This window comes from Cupressus sempervirens, chromosome 6 (assembly GCF_028749045.1).
Source record: "Cupressus sempervirens isolate cs-2001-9-10 chromosome 6, ASM2874904v1, whole genome shotgun sequence".
Classification (NCBI taxonomy): Eukaryota; Viridiplantae; Streptophyta; class Pinopsida; order Cupressales; family Cupressaceae; genus Cupressus; species Cupressus sempervirens.
The window spans coordinates 298,970,017-298,992,345 of record NC_143123.1 but is presented as its reverse complement, the minus strand read 5'-3'; the positions used below and the strand labels follow the sequence as shown (position 1 = coordinate 298,992,345).

The 22,329-nt window shown below is 33.7% G+C and overlaps 1 protein-coding gene across 2 annotated transcripts in view; it reads right to left on the bottom strand.

The window, feature by feature from the left end:
* The window catches only part of LOC149552390 (phosphoinositide phosphatase SAC7-like), a 197,352-nt gene extending 181,378 nt beyond the window's left edge, over positions 1-15,974 (bottom strand). Inside the window, exons 1-3 of one of the 2 annotated variants that reach the window (XM_089787934.1) lie at positions 15,750-15,974; positions 14,695-14,875; positions 14,117-14,200 (exon numbers count right to left, since the gene is read on the bottom strand). In XM_089787934.1, the coding sequence (XP_089644060.1) occupies positions 14,117-14,200; positions 14,695-14,839 (229 nt within the window). In that variant the 5' untranslated portion in view covers positions 14,840-14,875; positions 15,750-15,974. Of the gene's footprint in view, positions 1-14,116; positions 14,201-14,694; positions 14,889-15,749 lie in introns of both variants that reach the window. The other variant, XM_089787933.1, reaches the window with a different exon arrangement.
* Positions 15,975-22,329: the final 6,355 nt, after the last annotated feature.

Sequence of the window (22,329 nt, the reverse complement as noted above, 5' to 3'; positions counted from 1 at the left end):
TGGCATGAAAAAATGTGGAACCCTAGTTGATTCAAACTTGAGTCTGATTTTGAAAACTTTATACCCGAAATTGGCAGGTAAAGCTCTCAAGTCAGAAAAATAGATATAATGTTAGAACTATGTTGATAAAAGCTCAAACTTCATGTATTATAATTAAGTTATTGTATATAGTCCTATGTTTTTAATACATGTTAAACAAACTACCTTTTGGACTATTCTAATTAGCAATTGCAAGTAAATTATTACTTTATTCTAATATAATAGGTGAATTTCTTATAGTTGAATCTAAAGTTACTTAGCTATATAGAGGTTGTCCTTTGTCCATTTCATAATCAACTGATTTCCATTATTAATCCAATTTCTATTTGTTTTATCACATCTCTTGCAGAAACAATACTGTCTAGTCCAAACGTTTGTCATGCAAATGCCTCAATTGGTGTATTTTTGTGTCCATTTGCATACACTGTACAAGCACACAAGAAGTTGTAACAGAGCAAATTTATAATATACAGTGCTGAAAAAGGACAATGTGATACGAAGTGCATAATCGCTCACTAGACTGCCCAACTAAAAAATAAGATTTTTGAGTTAGACTCAGAACCACTTCTAATGAACGATCAATTGTAATTTTTGGCATACTATCTGCCACCATCTGCTTGTTGAATAAATCTAAACATGCAATTGGCACCAGTAACATGATTCAGATGGGCAAATCTCTAAGATGGAATTCCCATCATTGTTTTTCATTGGAAAGTAAAATCATCAAGCTTTAAAATGATTGGTACTTAATTAATTTTCATGAGTATACCAGAGGAACGAAAAAGGCTCTCAAATTTTGCATTTACTATAGTCCCTGGAAACCTTTTTTGAAGGATGCAAGTGTCAAATAGGAAATTCAGAAATCATGCCATGAGGTTTTAGAGCAACCAGAAACTCATTTTCAAAGCAAAGCTCTAATCTACTAATACAAAAATAGGAAATCATGCAATAGTAAAAAGTGAAATCAAAGCACAAAATTGCATCCATTCCATATGAAGCCTTCATTGTCCTCCTCTTTGTGATGCATGGAATTGGCCCTCAAATTTGTAGCACTATATAGACAATATGATCAAGGTTATTTTTATAGATATTAATCAACGGTTAAGATTAAGAGGTTGGCAGAATTGATGAATGCTTGAGTTCTGTTGAGTGGACATGATTGAGATACTTGCAAGATAGAACTAGTTGAATGAGTTAGAACAACAGGATTGTTTGAACAGTAATTTTGATTCAATTGATCTATTAAGTGAATTGATTGGGAGATATGTGAATTGGATTGATCAATTGAACTCAAAGTGAGTGGGAGTTAAACAGGTGGAACTTAAGACTTAATTACTATTAGATAGTTATTTAATTGAGCATATGTGAGAAGAATTAAGAAATGAATTAAATAAGTAAATCGTTTATTTAACTCATGTGCATGAAATAAAAGTAAGATTTTACTTATTTTTAGAAAAGATTGAAAAGTGAATAGTTAAATAAAGAACTTATCTAACTATAGAGGATTTGGATAACTAATTAAACAATAAAATAATTATTTAATTATGAATGAAATAGAAATTTACTTAATTAAATAATAAAGATTACTCACAGTAGGCAATACCCTACAGCACAACGGTAAGTTGTGAGCCTCTTATCTGGGAGGTCTTGAGTTCAAGTCTACTCAAACTTAACAAATCATAATAATTAATCTCAAAAAATAATAATAATAACAATTAATCTCGGCTTCAGCCCATTACTTATCAAAAAAAAGATTTTTCAAAGTGCACGATGGGAATTAATTTTAATGATAAGATTATTAATTAAGATTGCAAGAAAACAGATAAATAATTTTCAATTATGAGAGGGAAGGGAAATTTTGAATTTTGAATTTAAATCAGCAAAAGATGCCAAATTAAAATTATTTGTTTAGCTAAGAGGAAAAATAAAAAATGATTTTCTTGCAGAAGTCGGGACAATTTTAGGTTGTCTACGACAAGCATATGAGGAGCATTACAATTTTAGGCCCTCTTTCAGCATAACAGTAATCTACTTGTTGGTTAAATCCATTTTCATGTGAAAGTAGATGACAATGCAGTGATACCTTTAGTTAGTTAACAAACTTTTCAGCTATTCAAGTTCATGTGAAAAAGAAAGCAGTTTTCTATTATTATTATGAATTCTAAGAGAACAAAAATTATTTCCTTGAACTGTTCATTGATTGTTATTATTATCTGGCAGGGAGGTTTTAGCCTATTACACCTTGATTGAAGGATGCAAGCATACCAAGGTCTAAAAGAAGACTTTCAAATCCATTTTTCTCTATAGATTTAGGTTTTAAATATTTATAGAGAGGTTTGTTTCAACCATAACTGTTCTAGAGAAAACAGAGTGTGTATTCTTTAATCAAAATTAAGTAGTACATGTCGAAATATGTTCTAAATGCAATTGATAGATGCATTCTTATTATCTATGTGAAAATGAACCACAAGTACAGCAATAGATGAATGGACAGATCTAGAAGATGCTGGTATTTAGTGCTATCAATATTTCTTCAAGTCAAAAGGATAACTTATTTGAGATTTTTCATGGGTCCTCTCTCTATAGGGAAGAGTTCATTGAGATTAGTTAAAAACAAGTATTAGAGGGAGCTCTTCATCTTAGAGTTTCTCCTCGACAAGATTTTGTTTCAATAAACAAGGATAAGTCCTTTGGTTTTATCACTTCAATCTAATCCACAAGTTGCTAAGATGCTATCACTATCACCACACTTCAAATGGTATATCTAGGTAGATGATGATTTATGTCACATGTTGAGAATGGTTTACAATGTCTTGATTTAATGTTATTCAGGATGGGATCACCATTTGTCCTTCATAAACATCTCAGTGTTGGACACACACACTCCTCCTCACCTTAGGCTCCTTCAAAGTGGGTTCTCGTCGGCTCCGTATCCAAACAGATCACCAATTGACAGGGAGGACCAAGTCTATCAGCTTTGTGACATGGGAGAGGTTAAGATGAAGGCATGTTTCATTTCTATTACACCATTTATTGTGAGATCAGAGGGATGTTTTATTGTCTTTTCAAAGGGTGAGAGTCTCTTTCATCCTTCTTCAAGTATAGCAACCAATGGTTTCTTGCCCCTTACCCACAAAAGACGCAAGACTTTGGGATCATACTTTACAGATTTAGTCTCCTTCGAGACAAACCATAGATCTATTCATCACCTCCTTTCTAGTGACCTCTTTGGCCCAGGGTACAAAGCACTAGCACAGTCTCCCCCCTCCTTTGGTCACACTAGGTCCTTGAGACCTTGGAAAACTTACACACATCAACAACTCTCCACTTCTAGTGATTCGTAGAGACAATACACAACCTCCTCTCATCATAAGCCTTATCCTTCAGTTCTTGATTTCTTCTCCATGGTGGGGAGCAACTAGTTGGTGCTCCCATCTCTTGTTGTTCTTTGTTTTTCTTTTCTTCGGACATTGTTTGGTGCTCCTTCTGTTGACCGATTTCTTTTGTTGTACTTGGTAGTTCCTTAGACCCTCTTTGTGGTCTCTTGTTGGACATTGATAAACATATCTTATCTTATCTATAATAGAGTAAAATGAAAGATTTCATCGATACCATCAATATAGACAATTGATAAGGTTTCTACGTTTGGAAGTAGTCGCATGTGATCATCTCAAAGAGAATCTAAAGACGAATATGAGTGAAAGAGCTTCCATTTGGTAATTGTTAAAATTTAAATTTTTACCTTCCAAGACAACTTAAATGGGAAAAGTATGTTGAGGTAAAACCTCTATTCAAATTGTAAGGGGAGGCTGTTGAAATTGAAATCTACTCTAGACACTAAGTCATAAACAACTTTTACCGTCAATTTGCAACATATAAGATTTATTTGAAGGTCTTGTATAAAAGTAATAACCAGTGTAACATGAGGACGCGTCCCCCCACCAAAACCGAGCCACACTCGAGACGGGGGGGCAACGTCTTGGCATCTCAAGCGGTGCCACTCAGAGCGCCACCTCCGCCGGAGACAGTGAGACGGCTACCTGTCCCCTATGTGTGCAGGGGGATGCGCAGGAGGACACTAGGATATCACCCATGGCAACAAGATGGGGGACATTAAAATAAGGCATTATTTTAATATTTTTTTGGTTTTATTTTTGTTATAATGGGATGTGGGGCCCATTCCTTCCTCCTTTGTTCAAAAGCCTTCTATTCTTCATTTTTATTCACAATTGCATTTCCATATTTGAACACTGATATATATTATATATTTAAAATTATATAATTTGACACTCTTTCATTTGGTGATGTTCAATTTTCAATGTTTGTCATTTGATCATGAATCATGATGTTCCAGTTCAAAACTTCAATGCAATGTTCAATGTTTAAGTTTTTTACATCTCTATATCTTATATTGTATAATTGTAATACATCTTTTCATAACTAGCATTTGAAGTACCATATGTATAGTATATACACCCCTGCTTCCCCCGCCACCCCCCGTCCCTCGCCGTTGTTCCCCCCACCGTCCCCAAATCAAGGCCCCTCTATCCCCCCATCTCGAAAACTTGTCCCATCATCACCCCATCTCGCCAGGCGGTGTAACTATGGAAATAACGTATCTTTGTAATGTCCCTTTCTAAATTTTTCTTTAAATAATAAAATCCAACTCACAATAGTAGTTGTACAATTAATTATCATTTTGCAATCAACCTAGAAATTGCAGTTTTTACAGTTCATTATATATATATAATATTTGTAGCTACCCAATCCGGAAGCATGAGCCTTACATCTGTGAACTTCTTCGGCTAAGAACCAAGGACTAAGGGGTAACCATCCCACCTAATATGCGCGGGGAACGATCCTAGCCTCATCGCATAGAAATATTTACATCTATGAACTTCTTCAACTAAGAACCAAGGACTAAGGGGTACCCATCCCACCAAATTCACCTAGGGCACGATCCCAATCTCATCCCTTAGAAATATAAAATTCATAATGTTATCTTTGTTGCAGATATTCCTCCAATCTGCAGTGTTCCTTTTTTATCTAAATGCCTTTGTAATGTCTTAGAGCCTAGTTGAATCTAGGGCTTTTGTCCAGTAACTCAAAGATGGAAATTTAGGTATTTTCGTCCTTTAATATTTTCCATGAGTGGTTTGATTCTCAGATTAATTGAACCATAATTCATGCTCCAAAAGGAGTAAAATAAGATGATAAAATGTTTCTCTATTATGCCCCTCTATTTGCTTGGTTTCCTTTAAAATATCAAGTTCCTTCAGTGGCCATAACTCTTCACATTCCTTCATGACCTTTGAGAGAAATAATTATCATTTAAAATAAAGTTTGATATTTTATTTCATATCTTATAATTATATTGTCTTTTATATTTCAAAATTTGTATCTTACATTTTAGCTTTACTTAATATTTTAATTTATTATTATTAATTATGATTAATATAATCTTATTTTAAGTAAGGGGAGGCTGCTGAAAATTAAAAATACTCTAGACACTAAGCTATGGACAAATTTTACAATTAATTCACAACATCGAAGATTTCTCTAAAGGTCTTGTATAGACGAAATAGCTTATCTTTGTAATGTCCCTTTCTAAATTTTCTTTATTTTTCTTTAAATAATAAAATCCAACTCACAAAAGTAGTCGTACAATTAATTATAATTATGCAATCAACCTAGAAATTGCAGTTTTTACAGTTCATTATATTTTTCAAATTTAATCATTAGCATGTACCTCAGAAATATAAATTCATAATGTTATCTCTGTTGCAAATATTCCTCCAATCTGCAGTGATCATTCTTTATCATGCCTTCGAAATGTCTTAGAGCCTGGTTGAATCAGCAGCTTCCGTCCAGTAATTCAGAGATTGAAATTAAGATGTTTTCATCCTTCAACTTTTCCTATGAGTGGTTTCATCCTCAGATTAATTGAACTGCAACTCATGCTCCACAAGGTGTAAAATAAGATGATAAAATGTTTCTCTATCATGCCCTTCTTGATTGGTGTCCTTTTAATACCATGTTCCTTCAATGGTCATAACTCTTCACATTCTTTCATGACCTTTGAGAGATATTATTATCATTCAAAACAAAATTTAATATTTTTATTTCATATCTTATAATTAAAGTCTTTTATATTTTAAAATTAATATCATATATTTTAATTGTACTGGATATTTTAATTTATAATTATTAATTAATTAGTATAATCTTATTTTAAGTTGGGGATATTACAGTTCAACCTCCCAAGATTGATTGTCCTTGAGCAATTTTATACAAGAATACTATTAGAAGTTCTTCACTGCTTGACTGAGTAATTCTTGAAGAAGCCAATATCATAAATCAATCTCGGAAATATTACCAATTCCTCTAGTTCTTCTTCAACAACTTTGTCTTTCATGTCTTCAAATGATTTCACTTGATAATTCATATTGTCCTATAAAGCTTTCTATGTCATACCCAACTTTATTGACTGCTCTAACACTACAACTTCTAACCTTCTTGGAGATCATTCTTTGCGAAGAAACATTTCACCATTCATCTTTTATTTTACAAAACCAATATAATACGAGTTGTGGAACTTGAAACAAGATATGTCTCCACAATTATTTTTTAAAATTGTGGGTTATCCCAAACTTTTCTAAATCCATTTAAAAAAGTAGATTATCGTCATTGTTTTCCATCTTTTTCTCAAGCCATTGCTCCATCGTTAAATCTTCATCAGCAAAAATTGTCTTTTGCTCATCCCTTTTCAGATACTCGTTAAGTTTTTTCATAGGTTTCACCAAAGTTCTACATATGTCTTAGCATGTTTCTTCTCTTGATTGTTTTGTTTTAATTTATTCTCAATGGTCATAATTGAAGAAGATTTCGGAAAAAAATTCATCATCTGCATGATCCTGCAAATCTGGTTTCTCTTCCATTCATTTAATAACAACAATAGTTGTAGATGTGAAAATGTCTTCACACATCAATGCTAGATTCTCCTTAATATCTTCTTCTCCACACCTTAATAATGTCTTCTCCATTAATTATGCATTCTCCTTTTATCTCCTGTTATTTAATTATGCATTCCATTTATTTTAATATTGTTATTTAATATAATATTATTTTGTTTTAAAATAATATTCATTATCTAGTCTAATTATTTACCAATGTCAATATATTTTGACAATTTTGTGGATATATTATTGATATTTAAATTTTTTGAATTTTTACCCTTGCCGAATTTCATCCAAATTTTATGATCGATGAACTTGAATTCGAATTCAAACCTGTGACTTAGGAAAGGGTTATAGATAGGGGTGAATTGGTGGTCTAACTACACTCCCCACCCAACCCATAGATTAGTTGTCCCACTATCCTAAGGGGGTAGCAGGCTGATTAATTAAAAGTTCTCCTATTATTTGACCTTTATTATTTGGCTTATACTCTTATTTCTTCTGTAAATAGTCCTCCAATCTGCAGTGATATTCATTATTTAAATGCTTCTGAAATATCTTACATTCTGTCTGAGTCAGGGGTTTCCTGGTGCAAGAGCACCTGATCCAATTCAAGAACACATGAATGCTGAAGGATCCAAGGAGGGCATGAAGACCTCTAGGGAGGTCAATTGGGAGATTTTAAGTCCTATCATGGCATTTTGGAATGATAAGGGCAATGTAATTGGTAATAGTCCTAAAGGTCCTGATAAAGACCTTAAGACATAGTTCATTGTAATAAAGGCCAATAGTGCCCAAGGAATAAAAATGAGTCAATAAGGTCCTAGGGTAGTTGAGTAGGTCCTAGGTAAGTAAAATCCACAAATTTGATAAGTTAGTGCATTAGAAAAGGTGGTTAAATAGGGGTTTCAAATTCAAATTTTTAAATACTCACGGCTACTTAGTTTAGGAGGGAAATGTGTTAAAGGCTAAATAGAGTTGTAATGAGTTTGGAACCGATCAGAGTCAGTTGTAACAGTTGTAATTTGGCCATTAAAGCCTGGTCAAGGCATGGGAAGACAGTGTGGTGGAGATTTGGTGAATCATTGTATGGACTGTGAGAGATTTTGCAATAAAAGACATTGAATTTCTGCAACTTTTGACGCTTTTGTATAGCTGATTGATTTCTTTGGTCAAATTAAGCACTTAGATGGTACTGTGAAAGAAGATAGGAGCATCTTTGTTACATTTTTCCACAGTTTGGGCTGAACGGTATAAGGGAATTTGTGTTGTTCTTGACAGTTTTTACTTCTTTTGATGAAAATGGCCATTCTATCAAAGCAAATGGCGTAACGCTCATAGGATGGTCTCAAACTAACATGTATCATACTATCCTAACCATTAAAATGCCGAAACACTAACTGTACAAGGTGATCACCGTGATTGAATGGATGTAGAGGAACACTAATTTGGAGCTTGGCTATAGCAGTCAGAGATCTACTATATAAACAATGATATGTTTTTATGATTGGGATGAGTTTAGTATGTTAATCTAATGCTAAAACAACTTTCCTTTGTTTGAAATGGTGTTTGGAGGTCATACATTGAGCAAGCCCTAGTTAGAAGAGGGTTAAGCAATTTGGGAATTTTGTAGTTGCAAAGTACTTGGGACCAAATTGGTTGTAATTTCCTTTGGTTGGGGTCAAATAACAACACTGTTGAAGGCATAGTTTTAATAAAGGGCATTATTTTGCCAAATTGCGAAATATCGGGGAACCCAGCCCTTGCCGAAATAAACGCTTGAAATAATGCAGGTAAAATCAAATAAAAAAACAGTCGCAATGTTTCCAGGATATATTGCTCACAAATCAAAAAATCAGCTGTAAATCGTTGAAAAGTCCTCGTTTAGCTTTAGCATGCCAATGACAGATTGGAGTTTGGGACTTTAAAGTTATGGTTTTTAATTTTTATTTCTCACTGGAAATTTTTGTTTTCTGCCAGCGATGAACAACTTGCTTGCATCTGGCAAAGATGCCCTTACATTTGGCGACTTCTTCTGCAACGACTTGTTTAGTTTTCTGAAACAACGACTTCTGCAGACTTGTCAGGGCAGAAGGCTGACGGTAGAGTATTTGAGTATTTGGCTGCAAGTCGACACTTCCAGCTAATGTTCAAAATTTAAAATTTTATTTTGTAAATTTTAATGTGTTCATAATTTGGTAACTGGTTTTTAAAATGTTTAAAACTTAATTTATTTTGTATAATATTAAAAGTAAAAACTATAATATATTAAATAATTTCTTATTTTGAATTGATAAACAATCTAAAATTTAAAATACAGTAAATTTTTAAATAGACTGTATTTTAATATTTATTATTTAAAATTTATTGTATTTCTGTTTTTTTTGTAATTTATGTAATTGTATTATTATATGTTCTACAAATTTGGTATGTATGCATTCTAAATAATATTTTAAGAAATTGTATATTTTTAAATGTTCGATAAAAGTGACGATCTATTGCCGAATTTTTCGCTGAGCTTTTCCCGATTCCGAGATTTTCAAAATTTTGGGCCGGCCGAGATATTGAATGACTTAGGACTAGGAGTCACAGGTTTCATATAATTGCTTTGTAAAAGTGGGGTCAAATAGGCCTAAAAACAGTGAGAGTCAACTGTTGGAGAAAATTTGTCCAAAACACCAGCATCTAGTTTTTAAGATATATTGAAATAATGCCAAATCGGTATCAGAATGTGTGATTTGATTTGAAAGACTTTTGGAACATTTGAATGAAAAAGAATTAAATTAGCTCACTGGATACTTAATTGCAAATTAAGCCTAATAGCACAGCAAACTGGTTTTGCTTGCAAGATAAGTACTTGGAACTTTGGAATTGGATGATTTAGGTTGGATTGAGTTAGGAGAAGTTAGTAGAAGCCTTGTTGATCATTGGGAAGTTCGGACTTATGTTTTTTATTGTTTGAGCCATTAGGTGCCAAATAAGCATTGTGAGGAAGTATCACCTTTGAAGCATTTTTGTGCATTTTTGAGCAAGAAACATAAAAGCCCTAATCGCTCCCTATCATTTCCATGCACTAACTCAATGATGCACATTAAGGAGCTTTCATCCTATAATTTTTGCCATTCAGGGTTTTGTCTTCAAGTTATTCAAAACATAGTTAATGCTCCACAATGAGTAAAATCCGATAATAAACTGTTTCTCTATCATGCCATTCTCCTTGCTTGGTTTCTTTTCAAATACTCTTTTCCTCCAGTGGCCATAACCTGTCACATTCCTTCATGACTTTTTTTTCAAAATAGAGTTTAATATTATAATTTTAGATTTTATAACTATATAATCTCTTGTATTTTAATACTATATTTTTTATCTTTTATTTAACTTGATATTTTAATTTACTATTACTAGTCTCCTTTTAAAAAGCAGACACTACAATCTGCCTGTTTTTGCCGCAGGTCCACAAAAAACAACACATGAATCCAAGAACCAAACTGCAAAGTTATATACATAGCTACCACTTAGGTGACAAACAACTTCAGTCCAAAGCTTTGCATTATTTGTCACTTTTGAGTCTTCGATTAGATTAATGAAAATTAAAAAGCAATAAATGTAGACAGGTTGAATAACAACTTTAGCAGCGCAAGCATAACTTCCACTATCATTTAAAATTTCTGTGTAAAAAATACCCAATATTTTGGACTTCAGAATAACTAGATCTCCTAAAAGCAAGAAAGAAAGATATTTACTAACAAAACTACTCATAAACAAATAACAAAAGAATAACTAAAACAACCTGCAAATAGGCTGGAATTTCTGAATCGCCAGCTGGTTTTATTTGATATGTTAAAGTTACATAGCATTTCACATAGCACCTTTTATTTAGGAACTGTTTAAGGATATATAAATAGATAATCCAGATGTATAAAGATGTATAACTGTGTTGATGTTTTTTGCTTGTGCAGCAACTGTCCTTCCTTAAAAGTTACACACTGTAGATGCTATTGACAGTAGAGCAGAGGCTAATGGCTACTGAACTGAAGTTGCTTAACATGTAAAACTCATTTATACTATATTTAATTAAACAAAACTGTAAATAGGCTCTCCGTTCTTTATCCTAATACAGCAACTACCAAGAATATCCGTTGCTATACATAGCAACTTCTAGGATTCTAATGCAGCTCCTTGCTCTAAGACCTAGCCAATCCTCTAACAAACATTGAGACCTTAATCAACGATCAATTAATAACTTGAATCTGATGAGTTATATGGTTTGGAAAAAACTGTAAACTGAAGATGAAACCCTACTATGATGATGTGCCAAACATTTGTATCTAAACCGTATCCATCTGCCTCAATCAGAAAACTGCAAAGACCATTGCCTTGGGCAATGGGTTCAGCTAGACTTAATTCCACGGTTGAACCCTCAACTGAAAGTATGGCAAGACCCTAGGCACGAAATTGAGCAATTCGAGCAATGCACACAATACAAATCGTAATTATATTCTGCAATGAAAGACTTGAAGGACCCCATGAAGCTACCACTATTCAGTGATAAGGTCTCCCTCTCAAAGGTGAAAATTGGTAGCTAGGATAAATCAAGCAAACCCTAAAGCTGCAAACTGAAGTCAGCACTGCCACTGTTTGCCATATCTTGCTGATCAAAGGATATGATGTTTGGAAGACAGAAACTCAAATGTGTCAACTGCCAATATGATGATATTTCATATTTGTATTAAACAAGGTCATAGTGAAAGTTTTACAAGCCAATATCAAACATAAATGCAGGGCTGCTGTCATTCACGACTGATCATTGTATTTTGTTGCCATAGAAAACTAAACCTGCTGATCACAGAAAAAACCTTGCTGGTGTGCTTCCATTCACTTTTGGCACAGTCTTGAGGTTATCAGGCTACTTAGAGTGCTCACAGACTACTCCAAGCACCTCCACTGAGACACTGTTGTCACTAAACAGACAACCCTGCTCCAGCACACCATCCTGATGCTTATGCCACTAAAAGCATCCTCTAATGCTGTCCAGTCTTGCGAAAGGAATATCCCCTCAAAGTCCCCAAGCCCACAAAATGTCAAGGATATCACCTAGAGTCATAGTGAGGCATCCCCACAAACATTGTGTGTAAATTGTAACTTTTATGACATCTAAACACCTAGACTCCTACTGAAGCCTATCTTATATGCTAACAATCTTATCCTAATTTCCAAAATAGGCAATGGGTTGAGAGAGTATTTGAAGGACTTGGAACTCATTTTCCAAGAGGTTGAGATGAGAGTTTTATTAAACAAAAAAGAGGAAGAAAGTTACTTCCTTTTCCAATGCAGACCATTAAAAATAGTGAAAAGATAGAAGTATCTTTGGATTGATTTTCACTACAACCTCAGTTGGGAGACTTGTCAAACGAGAAGGATACAAGGAGTATTAAAGTGCTTAGTTAGTTCAAAACAGGTGTTTGAAAAGCTGAAATTTGGGATTAAAAAGACAAGAAACTTTTTGGTCTGCAGGTCACACTGGTTGTCCTTTGTGACAGAAAAGTTTGGGGAAGTAGCAAATCAAATTGCAATTAGAGATAGAAGGAATCCAAAAGCATCTTATCATAAACAGTTTCAAAGTCAAAACCACGCTCCCTTATGAGATTCTTTTGGCTGAACCAGAAACTTTCTCATTAGAGGCATTAGCAATAACCTGGCTGCTAGGTAATTTAAAGAAGTTTGGAAACATGGATAACCATCATTGGCCTAAAATAGTTATGAAGGAAGAATTGGGCTATAAGAAGAAAACTTGGGTGAATCATAACAATAAATGGTTGAGCAAGTGGGACATCAATTTGCATGAGTTATCACACCAATAAGGAAATAAAGCTGCCATGAGGGCAAAGCAGATTGGGAGAGGAAAAGACTACAATGTCAAAGAGTTCAAACAACCTAGGAATGTGTCGAAAAAACATATAAGGCAAGGTTATTGATTACACAGGTGAAGAGCAGATCATGTGATTTAGCTCCAAGACTAGTAGATGGACTATGCTATGAGAATACTTGCATATTCTGTAGTAAAGGGGTGGTAAAGACCACACGGTACTTTATCAATTAGTACAATTATAAGAATATTAGTAATTGGAATAAAAACAGCTTGAAATTTGGCAGCCAGCACCAGCTCTTTTGGGGGAGCTAGGATTAGCAAAATCTGCTAGCTTCCTAGTAAAGATCCATAATAGTAGATCCGACATCAAAAGAAGTAAGAAGATTAGTTAAGGCTGTGAATTTCAGTCCCTTAGACTGCTTGATCTCATGGACATCATTGAAATCTTACATTCATTCATGTGTAACATGGTATTTGGCACCCTAAATTTCTATAATGCCACCTAAAATCCTCTGTGAATCCATCAATTAATTTTATGACTACCTGTGCACTAAGATCTCTTGTATGCATAAGACATATGTGACTAATCTTTTTAACCCTTGAGATATTCTAGTAAGTAGGAAGTGCCCTTGTCCTGCAACACATTTGCAACTCAAATATTTTGATGCACTCTTTAATATAGATAAGCAATGAGTTGTCACATATTTGCCCCCAACACAACCAGGGATCCTGAGGCTGACATTAAATAGATAAATATTAAAATAAGATAGATCAAACATAAAAATCTATCATTACATTCAAACATATCATATATTTGAAACCACTTTCAGTCAACCACTACTGGGTAAATTCATTTATATCCGACTTAGATGAGTTTGTTGTCCCTGAATTGTGCTTATTGATATGCAGATAGAAAAGTACTTTCATATTATCTAACCATCACTGTAGCGTCTAGGTAGTTTATATATTTAATAACCGTTCGAATGAAGATTATACATTCATTTGACAAAAAAGCAACAACTGTTGCAAAATATCTATGCAGACTTCCAGTAAATGCTTTCATGCAAGTCCAATGAAGTAGTTTAAATAAATTTGTGACAAAATCTGACAAAAAAGTATGATAATTGAAGAACAGGTAGAAAAATGTCTTACACATGTGATGGTTAAAATTATATATACCATTTATATAGGATATCAAGAAACACATTTGAAATCTTCCTTTCCCTAACTGTCTCAATGAATGTCTACTTGCCTGCAAAAAGTTTAACGATTCCAGCCAGGCCAAAAATAGTCTGTATCCGTGGACGCTGACTTGAATGATTGACGGGCATCTCTCCTGCACAGTAATAGCATTATGCAACAGATTTAAGCGGACAACTTGAACTCATAGTTAACAGTGTCAAATAAATGACAATAAAATTCAAACAGAGGAGCACCGTATACTCAAACATAATTTCTAGTAGATATTAAATTGCAATGAACCTAAATTTGATTATATCCATGCCATCTAACATTCATATCAGGGTCTAATTAGACATATACATCTCGTCATGGTTTTTTCCTCCTGAAAAGAAAATATGACACCAATTGTGTTATTTATTTTCATCATGTCGGATGATCAAGTCCTAGGCATTTTTATGAAGTGTTAGAGAATCATATCAGAAGTCAAACAATGTGGCAACTGTGCTTTTTAACCTTTCTGTCATCGTAATGTGTTCAAAACACTGTTCACTATTCATTCAACAATTCGCTAATATTTAAATAAGAGCTTATAAGCTACTCGAATCAGACAATCAATAACCTGAATGATAAGGAATAAGAAAAGATCACCTATCGATTGCAATGCTCCATCTGTACGACTAATGGATAAAAGATCACAATTCCCACCATCCGTAGGTTCAATTATATATTGGTCTGTAAATTCCCATAAACGCATCCGGTTACAGAGGCGTTGCTCCAAACCAGCGTATTCCATGTTTTGGTCAAGGAAATCGCCTTGAGAACAAGATTCCTACCAACACAGCCTGGCTAGATGTTAAAGTCCATATAAACATTTACATCAATATGTTCAGGAAGCACAAAAAACAAATTGAAAACATTTCAACCATCTACAATTACTTGAGTTGCCTTTTTGTTAAGAACAAAATGTAACGAGTATCATTTTGTTGACAAAGTTGCTTGCCACCATTTCCAGTTTTCATAGCAAAATCCATTAAACATATGTAAAGATTCCATTGTGATGATCCCCGTGCTTCCGTAAAGAGAGTGAAGATGAAGGCATGAGCCGTGAGGCAGCGTCTATCCAACCATCAAAAATATAAATCTTACCAAGGAGAATTTTAAATAAATAAATAAATTTAAGTCTCTCCTTGGTAAACTTCAGATTTTTGAGGGCTGAAAAGACACCTTCAAGGGTAAGTATAAGCGAGTGTGACAGTGATGGTGACGGCTATGGATATGTGATGCAAGGCAAAGAGTTCGGATCTAAGGAACAAATAATACCATTTCTAAGCGGAGATTGAACCGCATTCATGCAAACATGAAATGGCTTAAAGTAATTGAAGTTAATTCCAATGCGATTTTCATTGGCCCCCTTGGAAACTTGAGTGATCCGTACAAGCCGACTCGATCTACTGCTAAATAATATCCAAAACATGATGAGTCTGATAACAAATTGAACACCGTAAACAGAACTGAAAAAGCTGGAGCATAGTTTTCGTGCATTATTAAAGGACGTCGTTTACATCTGATAAGAAAGTCATCGCCTGCTTTATTTGACCTCTAGTATTACCAAATGCTAAATTATCTAGAGAATTAAGATTAATAAGCCCAGAGGAATCCAGTAAGCGCAACGCGCATAAGAGAAGGGTGCTATGATGAAGTACCTGCAGCCGCAGGCGAAGGCGCGGGAAGGAAGAAGAAAAAAATAAATCCCTGTAGGCTGTGCGGAAAATGCCCGTGTCTACTGACGTGTAAGTGCCTATTCCAGCGCTGATGACAACCGGTGTCGTTCTTATTTTATTTTATACCGATGTCAAAAGTGCTTCAAAGAAACACACGAAAAGGGAAAATGAAAAGAAAATTGTGCGGGAGTTTCGATCCTGTGCTGTGCGAGGGGAGTTCGTCCCTTTGTTTTTGCCATTCTTTTAAGAGGAGGGAGAAAATAAAATCTAAACGTCGTTAGGGTGGTTTTGAGACTTACAAATTATGTGAGATTACTTGAGATATCTTTTTCTTATTTTGGGATTTGTTATCTATCTTTGGTATACACATTATTAACAATCAAGTGCAAGTAAGCAAATCAAATAACTATAAACCATTAAGTTTAATCATTCAATCATTTATTTATTTTTAAAATATCAAGATGATTTCTTCTATAGATTTAATTTTTCCTTCATTCAAGGCAAAGCAAAAGAGTTTTCTATAAGGAAAGAGTTTCATCATCCATTCAAGTCTTCTCAATCAAATATTGTGGTGAATTACATCTATTATATGAGATTTTGTCTTTCTTGATTTTTTTTAAGTTTTTGTGTTTATTGTATCGATAATATGCCTGAAGACCATAATGGTTGTGCTTTAGTAAGTTGAATGGTAGGGGGTGTGATGCAACAGCAAAGGGGTTTAGGGTTTTGCCAAAGGCAGGTATAATGGTCGTATGGGCAGAAAGGACAGGAGTAGAGGAATAATAGTAGAAGAAGTTTCAAATGCCATTAGGCCCCGTTTGGTTGGGGAAGATGAATTTCTCTCATAACCAGGTTATCTGATAACCAGGTTTTCGAAAACCTGGTTATGTATTTTAGGAAGATAGTTGGACCGTTTGGTTGACACGGAAGATGAATTTTCAAATCCATATTCTGCGTTTGGTTGCCAATTTAGAAATTGGAATTGGAACAGAATATGACTGGGAATATCTTTTTGTTGCGTTTGGTTGTTCATTTTCTAATTGGAATTGGAATTTGATGTAAATTTTTTTAATCTTATTTAATTAGTGAAACACAAGGATTGTAATGAGTAAAGTATTAATATTTATGATTTAATTTATTCATAATTAGACTACATTATTATTATTTTTTATTCTTGAATATTCACAGTTTTATTTTGTTAGTCAATAATAAATAAAATGATTTTTTTTTTTTTTAATTCTATTTATTAGCAAAGAAAAGTAAAAAATAATCATACATGCAATCATTTGTATGAAGTTATTTTTTGTCTCATTGTTGGAAATTGTGATCATATATATTATATATTTTTGAAAAATTATGTAAGACAAATTTATCGTCGAATTGAATTTATTGTCAAGTTCATCCGAACTTCATAATTGTCGAACTCGAACTGAAACTTGAACCTTGTGACTTAGCCGCTAAATATGTGTGTTTGTGTCCTCCCTCTATCCCTCCCTGTGTTTGTGTTCATCCACGTGATTTGGCAGAAGGATTGGACACAATAAATGTTGTTTATGCAGATGAATTATTGCCTACACTATATGAGAATTCTCGCATCTCTTAAGACTAGTTGCCGACACAGAGAGGGATTGTGAGGCGTGTTGTGGCTCTTGGTCGGTATCTTCAGAATCCATTGGCCATGGTTGCAACATTATATAGTCTTGGCAAAGAAATATTATCATTGAAGCTTCATTCACTGGAACATTTCCTTACTCCAGATGAAAAGTATGAAGTTGTTGAGCAGGTAATAGTTACAGCAACCAACTGTAGAGGCTATGAAGCAACTTTTCTTTATAAATGCTATTGGTTTTTTTAAGGGTTAGAGGGAATGGACAAGCAGCATCCAAAAACCATGTTATGGATCCATTGGATGATACTAGAATTCATCCAAAGTCATATGAATTTGCCAAGAAAATGGCTAAGGACATATATTGTGAAGAAGCTGGACATGATATAGATGATATGGATGAGGAAACACAAGAAATGGCTGTTGAGCATGTCAAAAAATATCCTGATCTGTTAAATGCCCTTGATATTGATGAATATGCTAGAAGTGTGGAGCAACGAACATCCAATAAAAAGAAGGAAACCCTTGCTGACATAAAGAGTGAATTGTTACATGGATTTCAGGATTTGAGATCACCATATAAAGAGCCATCCCAGGATGAGGAATTTTATCTGCTGACTGGAGAAAATAAAGAGACCCTGTTAATGGGAAAAATTGTCCCCGCAGAGTCCAAAATCATCATATAATTTGTGATCTGGAATCAAGCTTGACATGAATAATATTGAAAGAGGAGCTTTCTGATGATCTAGATATAGATCCTGTAGAAAAAATTGCAGAAGGCAGCATCCTTACTTGTTGGATGAAAACTATGACAAAAGTGAAGTACCTAGTTGAGTTAACTTGCAAAGAGAGTTCACTAAAGAATGATAACTATCAGGGTGAACAGGATAAGGATAAGGAGGTTAAGGATCCATATTTTGCGGAAGAGGATTCCATTTCACGAAGTGAACAAGAGAATGAAACCATTAAGTTCCTAACAGATAAAGAGCCAGGGGAGAGTATTATCCGTCCAAGCTTGAAAGGACCTACTCACTTGATTCTAACATTGAACATTTTCAATGGAGTTTATGCACACAAGGATATTGTGGAGGGAGGAAAAGACCAAAAGGATTTTGCTAGCTATCTTCGACTTGGAAAATACTTTCAATTGGGGAGGAGACATTTGAAGATCTTGATGAGGTCATAGACAGATATATATTCAAGAGAGGATAAGATATTTCAGTATTTTGTTCTACTGTTTGGTGAGTCATAAAACACACATCAACAGACACCTTTCTACAGATGCAGGAACACACAAGCTCCTCTCTCTCTCTCTCGCTCTCTCCCTCTATCCCTCTGTCCCCCCTTCTTATCCTGCACTCTTTGCCGCTCTATGTATCTCTCCCTTTTAATAAATTTATTAAGTTAGTTAATTATTCAACAAAATATGCAACTAAAATTTTACGTGAAATATTATATAGGAAAAAATATACCATTTTACATTCACATACATTAAACATTTGATGATAACTTTAACAAGAAAAATGATGCTTTGTCAATAATTGCTCTTAAAAAATGTGGAATTTTGGCAACATAGATTTTACATGCAATTTTTTTTAAAAAGATCATGAAAATCATTAATCATATAAATCATATTTTAACATCATGAAATTCTGATAATGAATTTCACATAATTACTACAATATGAAAACTTGCTAACTTGATAGAACAATATCCATGATTTGATGGTGGTGTGAAAACACACCGTTAAACATGAAAACACTGAGAAATCCACGATGTGTGCCTTTATGCCCCAAATTCGACGACACACCGTTATATACGAACACACTGAGAAATCCACGATGTATGCCCTTATGCCCCACGTTCGACGGCAACCCTCTCATACTGCTCAATCTTCCCATTATTGTTTGTATTGTTAGATGGTCAATCCTGCATATATGAACTAAACATGCTTGAAAAATTAAAACCTGATTTTTTTTTAATGGAATACACCAAGGAGTGGCATCAGAAATATTGATCGTTTACAAACACAGTAAACAATCATCAGATAGCTCATTTTTTATCAGCATGTGTGGTCTTGCAATATTAGCAAATCAAGAGCAATAAAAAAATACAAGAGAAAGACACTTTATCAATACCGTTGACAATCTTGTCAAGAAGCACGTACATAGGAAACCAAATTGTGGAAAAAAAAAATAAGAAATTTAAAAAATATCCAAGCAAATTAGGAATATACATATAACATGGGACAGAATCATGACTGTACAATCATCTACTAGAAATCCTCAATACTTTCGATAATCTTGTCAACGAGAACATACATAGGAAATCAAATAGGGACAAAAAGACAAAAAAATAAAAACATATGCAAGCAAATTAGGACTATAGATATAACATAGGACAGAATCATGAACTATACAATCATCTAGCAAATCACATTTCTATATGCTTTCAAGTTCTACAATTAAGCATTCATCATTTGCCACTCCTTGTGTATTCCACGTATGTATGGTTCAAATATAACTCTAATTAACAATGCAATGAACAACTATAACAAACGTTTACGAGATCATAAACTACGTGTTGTGAGAGATCAATGCAATACCATTAAACAAAGCCAGCTAACCCTCTGGAATTATTTCACATGCCAATCGTGTGAATGCCAATGGAATGAACAACTAAACTATGTATTGACCAATGCCAATCATGTCAATGAAATGAATGACTAAACTATGCATATATCAAGTATGTATACATACGTACATACATGCGTGAACATACATATGCACAGACATACATACATACGCACATACATACATACATACACATGTACATACATGTGTACATACATACACACGTACATACATACATACGCACATACATACACACATACATACATACATGCTTAGCAAAATAGAAAAAATGTGCTCAATAATGATTTCCAATATAGTGTTGTGACAGATCAATGCAATACCATTACATAAAGCCAATTAACCATCTGGAATGACTTCACATGCCAATCGTGTGAATGCCAATGAAATGAACAACTATCCTGCGTATTGACCAATGCCAATCATGTCAATAAAATGGATGACTAAACTATGCATAGATCAAGTTTGTATACACACGTACATACATGTGTGTACATACATATGCACATACATACATGCATACGTACATACATGTGCGTACATACATACATACGCATATACATACATACATGCTTAGCAAAATAGTAAAAATGTGCTTAGTAATGAGTTCCAGTATAGTGTTGTGAGAGATCAATGCAATGCATAGATCAAGTATGTATACATGCGTACATACATGTGTGTACATACATACGCACATAACACATACATACGTACATACATACATACATGTGTGTACATACATACTGCTTGTTTCAAATCTGTTTAGCAAAATAGTCAATATGTGCTCACTAATGAATTCCAGTATAGTGTTGTGAAAGATCAATACCACTGAAATGGACAACTAAACTTTGGAACTGTTTCTTGCCAGTAATGAGTTCTAGTATAGTGCTGTGAGAGATGAATGCAATACCATATAAATAGAGCCAAGTCATAAACTATGTATAGATCAATGGCAATCATGGCTTTTATCTAGACATAATCAATATGTGCTCAATAATGAAATTTACAAGTACATCACTAGCTTTTATCTATACATAGCTGACCTATACATAGTTTATCATGGTTCTATTTCTATCTGCTATCTGCTTAGCATAGTCAATAGATGTGGTAACTATTTGTTTCAAATCTATTTAGCAAAATAGTCAATATGTGCTCACTAATAAATTCTAGTATGGTGATGTGAGAGATCAATACCAGTGAAATGAACAACTAAACTTTGTAACAGTATATGGCTATTTGTGTCAAATCTGTTTAGCAAAATAGTCAATATGTGCTCAATAATGAATTCCAGTATGTGCTCATGTGATTACTTGTATATATCATAATGCTAATCATAATAGCAAAACATGGCAATCATGCTTTTATCTATACATAGTTGACCTATACATAGTTTATCATGGTTCAAATCTGTTTAGCAAAACAGTCCAATACATGCTGTAACAGTTTGTTTAGAATCTGTTTAACAAAATAGTAAATATATGCTCACTAATGACTTCCAGTACAGTGTTGTGAGAGATCAATGCAATACCATTAATCAAAGTGAATCATACCAATGAAATGAACAACTAAACTATGGATATATCAAGTATGTATAGATCCATGTAAAATCATTCAACATACTTATGATGTCATAAACTATGTACAGATGAATGCAATACCATTAAATGCAGCCAACTCATAAACTATGTATGGATACATGGAAGATCAATGAAAATCATGGCTTTTATCTATACATAGTTTATCATGGTTCAAATCTGTTTAGCAAAACAGTCCAATACATGTTGTAACAGTTTGTTTAGAATTTGTTTAACAAAATAGTAAATATATGCTCACTAATGACTTCCAGTATAGTGCTGTGAGAGATCAATGAAATACCATTAATCAAAGTGAATCATGCCAATGAAATGAACAACTAAACTATGGATATATCAAGTATGTATAGATCCATGCAAAATCATTCAACATACTTATGACGTCATAAACTATGTACAAATCAATGCAATACCATTAAACACAACCATCTCATAAACTATGTATGGATACATGGAAGATCGATGACAATCATGGCTTTTATCTATACATAGTTGACATATACATAATTTATCATGGTTCAAATCTATTTAGCAAAACAGTCCAATACATGTTGTAACGGTTTGTTTAGAATTTGTTTAACAAAATAGTAAATATATGCTCACTAATGAGTTCTAGTATACTATTGTGAGAGATCAATGCAATACCATTAATCAAAGTGAATCATGCCAATGAAATGAATAACTAAACTATGGATATATCAAGTATGTATAGA